This window comes from Apaloderma vittatum, unplaced genomic scaffold, assembly GCF_000703405.1.
Source record: "Apaloderma vittatum isolate BGI_N311 unplaced genomic scaffold, ASM70340v1 scaffold15251, whole genome shotgun sequence".
Classification (NCBI taxonomy): Eukaryota; Metazoa; Chordata; class Aves; order Trogoniformes; family Trogonidae; genus Apaloderma; species Apaloderma vittatum.
This window is the reverse complement of record NW_009698664.1, coordinates 30,014-39,610: the sequence shown is the minus strand read 5'-3', so window position 1 is coordinate 39,610 and position 9,597 is coordinate 30,014. Positions and strand designations below refer to the sequence as shown.

Genomic DNA, 9,597 nt, shown 5'->3' with positions numbered 1-9,597 from the left:
CCTGCTGAAAACTAGAACGGAAAGTTTAAAGACAGAAAATGTTTTGATGCTTAAAATTCCACAGAATGGCACGTGAAGCTGGCATGAAATCAAAGTAGCTGCTCATGGTAAAAAAAAAAAACACACAAAAAACCAACAAACAACAAAACCAGCAATAAAGTATCATGAACGGGCATTCAAAAGAATAACACACAATGCAACAGGACTAACAGCATTGGCAAGTAGAAAGACTAGTACTTCTTCACTTGGAGATTCAAGTCAGCAAAGAAAAATATTAAGGAAAACTAAAAGAATAAAGAACAGAAAGAGCATTGAGTAGATAAATAAGAACTACTTAAGAATGAAAATCAACCCTAAATCCTTTCATTCGTCTATATTTGTGTCACATATAATAATATTAAGACATGATTTTATTACCTTTCTTTCGAAAGAGTGCATTTAGATAGTTTTCTGCTTGGCATTCAATCTTATCAGTGTTGGACTGGCCCTGAGATGACAGTTCCTCTGTAGGCGTTGACTGTGAAGAACCGATAACTGATGCGCGATCCTAGAAGACATGAAAATTATAACATGTTTCAGAAGTTATTCTACTGGATATACAATGAAATTATTGAGCTACTGAGTGAAAAAAAACCACTGAAAAACTATTTAGTAAGAAGACAAACCACTTCATTCCCTCTCATAGTCAAACTATCTTAAGTAAAAATGGAGTATTAGAGTTGTTTGGAAAGTTGATGATTCTCACTTTCATATCAAGAATTGGGTGATGGGGAAATCATGCTTGATGTCATGTTCATACTTACACTGACTGTTTCTTTGTGTAAATTACAAAAGGAACATTTCTCATCCATAGACCAGTCAGTTAGCTCTTCTGGCTCACAGTCTTAAAAAAAAAAAAAAAAAGAAAAACTAGATGTTTTAAACAAGTAAAATTTATTTTGAGAACAAAATACACATCCTACAATGTTCTTAATCTTAATCTCATCATAATTTAATATTCATTTATTGGTACAACACAGCCAGAAGTATTCAATTCTTCAGATATTTCCAGAGTCATGTCTGGTTCATATAGCTCAACTCTAAAATAGCAGAGGGCACCTTTCTTAAAAGGAAAAGTAAACTCTTGCCATTCAGCTGAGTACCTGTCACAATTACTGCAGGCATCCGAATAGCGTAAATAAATCTCTGAATCCCAGTCATCATTCCTTTTAACAAAATTGCACAAACTTGTAGTAAACTAAACTAGGAACTAGGATATGGATTCCTCACTGTCTGAGCTACGCATGTTGTACTTTCAATGTTTTAATTGATTTGATACTGTAACTATTAGTAAACCAAAATCCTGTACTCACTTTGCAGTACTGGATTTACTTAAAGAACTGCAAAGTAATTTCATACATTTTATCAGAAGATGTACTTTGGCCTTGAGGGAATACAGGACTTAAATAGATCACCTGTATCCAGTCTTCTCCTACTGAATGGAGACACTTCATCTATTTTCTTTAAACAATTTATTAATTTCCAAAGTTAGTTTTCCATGACCTACTCTTCTCTTCCTGAACCACCAATGGCTTTAAAGTTTTTCCCTAACCAACTATGTTAATAGTTAACCTACTGATTTCTTGTTTATATTTACTCATGGCAAGTTATTCCAGTTTGATTTTATGGCAACATTACTCTTAAACCCATGAAAAACAACTGTTCAAGTATTTAGCACCTTGATGTATTTACAGAGAATACTACTATGCCCTCTCTACACTCTACACTTTTTGCTAGGCTAATCTAGCCCACCTGGTTTTCTCTCATGAGATTCAACTCCATCTCCTCCACACCGTTCAGGGGGCTGGTTAGCTCAGTCAGTTGAGCAGGGCGCTAACAATGCCAAAGTCACGGGTTAGATTTCTGTTTGGTCCCTCGCCATGTGTTGCCTGATCTAGTTGACAGGTGGCATCCCTGGCGGCAGGGAGGCTGGATTAAAATGATCTCTAAGGTTCCTTCCAGCCTAGGCCATTCTATGATTCTCACTTGAATGCATGTTTCCTCAATACAGGTGACCACAAACTCAAGATCAGACATTTTACTTCTACACCAAACTTCCTAACTGCAGACAGTACGTTTCCTACAGTATCTCAGCAGTGCATGAGTATCACGGCTGCAGCATTTTGGCCAGTGAATACAAACCTCATTAACCAAGGTCCTCTCCATCCCATTCATTTCCAATTCTTGAACTTACAACCTAAACAACTTCCCACTCCTCTTACTAGTTACCAAATATGTTGCCTTCTTTTCTCTGTACTGCTAAATTACAATCATGGTTCTGTGAGGAAGGTTCTTGAGATTAACTGCTTTCAATAACACACTGTGGTGGGTTGGGCTTGGCTGGCTGCCAAGCCCCACTCAGTTGCTCTCACAGTGAACAGGACAGTGGGAGAAAATAAGATGGAAAGACTTTTGGGTGCAGATAAAAACAGGGTGATCAATTCTCAATTACTGTAACAGCTAAGCAAGTCTCAACTTGGGGAAAATTAATTCCATTTATTGCCAGTAAAAACAGATTTGCATAATGAGGAAGGCAAAACCTAAAGCCACCTTACCACCCCTTCTTCCCAGGCTTCAACTTTACTTCTTAGGGGGCCGGTTAGCTCAGTCAGTTGAGCACAGTGCTAATAATGCTAAGGTCATGGGTCCGATTCCCGTTCGGTCCCCACGTGTTGCCAGATCTAGTCGAGAGGTGGTGTCCCTGGCGGCCGGATTAAAATGATCTCTGAGGTCCCTTCCAGCTTAGGCCATTCTATGATTCCATGATTCTTCAGTTGTGGCACTTCTACATTCTCCCCCACCCCAAACAGCACAAGTAGGATGGGAAGCAGGGGCTGTCCTCAGTTCCTAACAATTCCTTTCTGATACTCCTTTCTCCTCACATTTTTCTCCTGCTCCAGCATGGAGTCATTCCCACAGGCTACAGGTCTTCATGAACTGCTCCACTGTGGGTCCTTCCCACAGCTGCAGCTTGTCAGAAATGGCTCTACCATGTGTCTTTTCCACGGGGCACAGTTCTTCAGGAAGAGACCTTTCCACAGGCTGACAGTTACTGCCAGAAAGCCTGCCCCTGCAGGGGCTCCTCACTACAGGCTCTAATTCCTGCCAGGAGCCTGCTCCAGCATGGATTCTCCAGAGGCTGTAGCTTCCCCCAGGGTATCTCCATCTGCTCCAGCATGGGGTTCTCCATGGGCTGCAGTGAGGATCTCTGTTCCAGCATGGTCCTTCACAGGCTGCAGGTTCTATCTACTTCACCACGGTCCTCTCCATGGGCTGCAGGGGAATGTCTGCTCTGGTGCTCAGCACACCTCCTCTCCCCTCTTCCTTCTCTGATCTTGCTGTCTGCAGGGTTACTTTCCACTCCTCCCATCCTCCCTCCCAACTCCTGAGGCTTTTACTCTTTCTTAAATATACTATCATAGAGGCACCATCAGAAATAAGAACCTCATTTTTTCAGTTTCATTTTAAGTGCAAATCTAACCCAAGTAAATGTATTATTATTTAAATCTAGCTTGCTCATCTCTAAAATTCTTAATTTATTAACAGAATTATATATTAACAATGTGTTTTATGCTTCCAGGGATGCTAACTAGCAGCTTCGACAGGTTGGACAGCTGATGATCAAAACCAGATACAGTGTTTTTTCTTGACACAGTTTCTTCTTGACTGATAGTAACAAAAGATAATGAGTTATTTTGCTGAATTGATCTAGCTGTCCCAGCCTATTAGAGCTATTCCTTTAAGATATCCACAGATTAAACCAACCCTACAATATCCTTTCATAACAAGTTCATGTCTTCATAATTTTCCTTGCAATCACAGTATTTTCTGAATGATGAGATTCTGCACACAATGCCAAGACAGGTTCTGTATTTTCAGAGAAATTCTTCTGCCTTAAAATACCAAAGTTATGCTGTTAAAATTCGAACTAGAGAGCAATCCTTGCGTGTTGCCAAAAAAGCAAACCTTGAAAAACATCAGCCCTACATAACTAAATTTATTCACAGAAGTATAAAGCATGTACAACATAACACATTAAGTATGGTAGTGAGCTAAGCAAAACTGCCCCAAGATAGCAGCTATATATCAGATATCTCAAATGCCAGGCATCCAACAGTCAGGTCACCATCACAGGAAACGTACCTAGATCAGTATTAGTTTTTAACTACAGACAGACAACCACACTCTCAGAAAGAACAGAGGTACAGATGGCACTTTAAGAAGAACAAGCTTTCTCTTAGCTTCATTTAGTTTAGGATCATGATCGTCTCCCCTCCCAATTTCACCTTGCTTGGGGTCAGCTGGTGAAAGATTTGCTGACAACCTACAACACTAGCCAGTCCGTGAGAAAAAGTTAAGACTGTGCAAAGAGCATTTTAGTACTAAGCATTACTTGAAACCAAAGTCATTTAGTACAAAGCTGTTAAAGCTATTTCTGTGTTTTAAAAAAATAAAACGGTGAACTTTGACAAAAATTACCACCTTTTTTATTTAAGCCATACAAATCTTTGTTTCCTAAACCATCTTTCACAAGGAGTCATGCTGAATTACACTAACATAGACATCTGCAGCACTGAATAGATTCCATGTTTACCTGTCAAAATATGTATATTAAACAATTATTTCACATGATAGCTTAAGAAATCCAACCCTTACTTTCCAGTATCTTCTGCATTATTATAATGTCCTAATAAACTTTCAAGCTATTTGTCATATTTCTGAACAAATCATCCCCTTCCTTTTCATATGTCACTACAGCTTCTTAGTAAGTACATTAAAACATTTGAGGTGTTTATCATTCCTTCATAATTTTAATTTCTTAAATACTCAATTGATATTAGACGTTCACACTTCTAATATAATTCTTCATCCCATTACTTTCTATATCTGAATAAATATTCCAGAACAACTTAACAGAAAAATAAAACACCGTCAAATAAACTTTTAATTCAGTATAAAGAGTTTTTTTCCTGGCAGAGAACAAATGATGAGAGACCTGCTTTTCCCACACAGGATACTTTCTCTTCTGTCCAGAAGAGATCAGAACCCCAGCATGTAATCACAAAAAAGAAAATACACACATACACCAGTTGATTAGAAGAAAATCTTTCTACAGTTTAGTTAACTATCCAAAAGTAGAATGCAAAGAATAGCAATTTACATGTGAATCTACTTAGCTGAAAACGGGTATAAGCAAAGGATTAGAAAGCCCTAATGATTCAGTGACAAAAGAAGTCTCAAACTCATTCAGAGCAAGACCAAGGTCAGATGCCAAGATATAAAACTTGATGCCTTTGCAACCAGAAGCTTTGCTATGAAAGCCATCAGGAAAAAGAACCCCTGAACAACGGGAGTGACAAGAATCATTTAAGCAGGCCCAAGGTAAGTCCCACATACACATCAAAAGAATTTTAAAATGGCAACAAAAAAAAAATTAAAGTCTTGCCATCCTCAGCTAGCTATCTGCTAGTTCAGTTTAACTAGTTTGGTTTCTCAGAAAGTTTACAAGATATTTTCTCTGAAGAGCAAAAAAACCCAACAATTCATCATTCTCTCAAGCAACTTTGAGAGAATACAATACAATAATCTATAGATCAAATATTTCAAGACAAAGCTACAGTGGAAATATATCAATACATTTATGCTACATTTTATGCACATTAATATTTTTTTTCTGTGTTACAAAACAACACATAAAACCAACAGTGTAAGAGAAAGAACGCTATTGTGGCTGTGGCACGTATTTCAGTCAATTCTCACAGGTTTCTGGATAAAGCCATATAATTTCTTGAGGTTTGTTCAAGGAAACAAAGTCTTGTTAACGAGGCATAATGCTGCATGTTAATAGTACTGATTCAGTGGTTCTGATGAAAAAAAAATTAACACCTTGCAAGATGTATTTAGGCATGCTGATAAGAGTCTAAAAACTCAGCTTCTGATTCCAACCCTATTTTTGTTAACTACAGCAAATTTCGTATTTTGTATCTCAGTTTTGTAATCTGCCAAGTGAAAATTCACACCTCAAATTAGAACCAGCCTTGCATCCATCCTATGCTATAAGGTCTACCTCTACTGTGTTCGTACAGAACATGGCAATATTAAATAGGATTACTGAAGTTATAGATACTATATCTATAAAAATGAACTAAAAACAGTAAGGTGACTATCCCAGCCTAACACTCATTTCTTCTACAGTTGCTCCAGAAGAAATAAATCAATTTTACAGATGTGTCAAACATGGAAACAGCCCAGGCATATTACCGACAGACATTTTTGCAAATTGAAATTTGTTTGAAAACTTCATGATTTTAAACAAACATGAACTGAATTTGCAGGATGAAGTCATCAAATATCAAAAATGTTCTGCAAGCAATAGGATCTTACATAGGTTACGGGAAATCTTCAACAGCATGAGGCTAAAACTTTTCACTTAAGATAGCTCATATATATACATGCAAGAATTCTAAAACAGCAATATAGCACCTTACTCTGTACTCTCAGGCTCATTTAATGGTAACCCTTATATTCTGGTCATTAGCTCAGTACTTTCTGCCTTCTTACACACACACACAAAAACCGAACCCTGAATTTTCTTTCAGAATGTAAACCCTTTGATGCAAAAGAATAATAAAACTGTAATCACTAATCAGTGTAAAGCCCAATACACAGCAACACACTGGAATTACAAACAGAAAGAAAAAAAAAAAATGCTGTACACTATTACAACAGTGCCCTGTTGCCTTTCCAAAGCAGTAATATGCTTGTTTATCACAGCAGATGGGAATATTACTCACAAAAATAAGCTTTAACCCAAATTTACACATTTCCTAAATGTTTTTAAGTCTGACTAATGACATGCTTAGCTTTGTAAGTGGCAAAAAAATATTCTTAAAACATCAGTAAAGTAGTATTTCAAGTTCTCCCCCTTTTCCTTGAAAATATTGTGTTATGCATACGATCCAGGCCAAGGAACTTGCACAATATGAAGAGGACAAAACCACAGCCAAGTTAAAGTAATCATTCCAAACTTACTCCATGCAAACATAAACAGTATATGACACTATGGCTCACATACTAGCAGTATAGAAGTATAGCTTTACAAATTACACCATCAGATAATAAACTGTAAAGAAACAAAATGGAACATTTTGAAGGTTCGATAACAGAAACAGTAGTTTTTAAAGCCTAGAAAAAAATTCAGCAAAATAAAAGCATTTGGACTAAGGATGTCTTATAAGGGTAATGGAAAATATTTATTTTTAATACATATATACACTTAAATACAGATATACTTTTTGATGTATATACTTATACAAACAAAACGTTTAATTTATATATTTTACATGTATATAAAATAAGATGCTTAAATTTTCTGGACCACTACAAGAAAACCAAACTAGCATTCTTTACGTTCCTTTTGCCAATTAATATTACTAGCAAACTGAATAGCTTGCCTTCTCTTTCTAAAAGCTGCCCAAAAAGTGATGTAGGAGAGGTAGTATTCCAGAAAAGTAAATCTTTCTCATGAGAGCTTCTCAGGAAAGCTTAACTAACCCAAAAATTTCTCTGCATAGGAACAAAATCCAGGTACAAGTTTGCCTAGTTTTTTGCCTAGACAGAGTATTGACAAGAATACGACGAAATAAACATTAAAAAAAATAAAAATTGAAGATTTCCTTATAGAATTCAATATATACTTTAAAGTACCTTTAAGAAAAAGAAAAATCAATAAACTAAGATCATTGCACTAAAAGCTGGCTCATTTACCTTCAAATAAACTGAGGTCTCTTCGTAGCCTTGGTCCATAAAGCCCTTCTAAAATACTTTCAAAACCTGGAGACAAAAGAAACATTTAAAATAGTAAATCCAAAGTTTCTTAAAAGGAAGCAGATTTGAGAACACTGGCAGCAAGTATTCTGAAATTCTGAGAGCAATTACAAAAATTGTTACATTTATCGCACAAGTATTTACTCCTTCCACTGTAGTACTATTCGTAGATAAAAATACAATAAGGCAACTGCCATCTGCACACAATCAGCCTATTAAGCCATGCCCCAACAACCTCATTAGACTTAAAATAACTACCACAGAATCTTAAAGGTGGGAGGATTAGCCTCATAGCTCCACACAAGTGAAGTAGTCTCTCTCTTACACTGAGAATTAGAATCATGGGAGGTGTACAGGGGGGTGGAAGAAAAAAAAAAAGAAAAAAGAACAAAACTTTAAAAAATAAACTTTTTATTTACGATCACCTGGAATTACATGATCTGAATAGACTTATTTTATTCTGATACCATAAAAGCTCTCTCTAGTCCTCTGTATCTACAAAAACGTTTTAAAATTGGGGATTAGATAAATCCAATTATTTTCTAGATTTACCAGCTAGTCTGTTTAGGTATTTGGTAAAATCACATACTGCAGCAAGGGAGAAGAGACACAGAGAAAACTAAATGAAAAAAACCAAACCAGCCAAAAAACCTCAAAACAACCCAACTAAAATACAGAAGAGATGCATGAAAGCTGGTGCAAAATAGTGAGAATTTACGTAATCACCAATATAACACGTTTTGTTCAATACAGAAATTGTTTCCCAGTGCCCCCTCTTTTCTCTTTCCAAATAATAAGCTTCTTTCCAACTAAGAGGATAATTCAAAGCAGCATTTGAAGGTTCTCACTCTTCATACTCAAGATTAGTCTATATTAAAGATGTAGCTATTTTCTAGTACTTTGCTAGACTACTTTATCGTCACACCACATAAGTTATCAATTCAGGAAACAACTAGCTACCATCAACCACAAACATTCAGAATCCCAAAATTTGCTCATCAGCTGTGATGCCCTCTAAGACAACATAATATACTGCTTTCTCATCAAAAATGACATTTACTTTTTGTTTTAGATTGTATGTATACTACTATAAAGAAGAAAAAGTATGCATTATATGTTAAGCAGCATGTTTAACATATTGAAATCTTAATGTAGACAAGAGAAGCTATCTTAACACAGGAGCTATTCAGCTTGACAGGTCACGTTTACTTAAAATTTACTTTTCAATTTTGCATTATTTTATAATTTTAATGTAGGAATTATTATTAGTATGAAATTCAATCAATTATAATTATATTTACTTTAAATCTATGATTTGAGCTATAAATATATTTATTTCTATTTTAATTTTCCACTTTTCTGTGTAATAAATATAGTTCTAGGCAAGAACACAACCAAGTAAATAAAATACTGTCTTCTCACAAATTAACATGCACACAATTTTTAAACACTATCTACAAAAGCTACAAAGCACAAATCTGAAGCCCAACCATACACTAAAAATTAAGCATACACTTAAAGTATTACCCATCAGCTCTTATATTCAATGTAATACAAATTCACATCGTATTAGCATTGCACAAATTCCCATTTCCTCTGGCTTCAAAGGGTTATGGACAAAAAAAAAGAGAGATGAAATCTGAAATTAAGAGAGCAATTCCTCAAACACAACGGTCTGAAAATATAAACACACTCTATACGTATTATTTTGATCATTAATGTTATAAACTG

At 35.8% G+C, this 9,597-nt stretch overlaps 1 protein-coding gene across 1 annotated transcript in view; it reads right to left on the bottom strand.

The window, feature by feature from the left end:
* The window catches only part of LCORL (ligand dependent nuclear receptor corepressor-like), a 27,167-nt gene extending 19,276 nt beyond the window's left edge, over window positions 1-7,891 (bottom strand). Inside the window, exons 1-3 of the mRNA XM_009878114.1 lie at window positions 7,807-7,891; window positions 804-883; window positions 418-547 (exon numbers count right to left, since the gene is read on the bottom strand). Coding sequence (XP_009876416.1) covers window positions 418-547; window positions 804-883; window positions 7,807-7,891 — 295 coding nt within the window. The remainder of the gene's footprint in view (window positions 1-417; window positions 548-803; window positions 884-7,806) is intronic.
* Window positions 7,892-9,597: the final 1,706 nt, after the last annotated feature.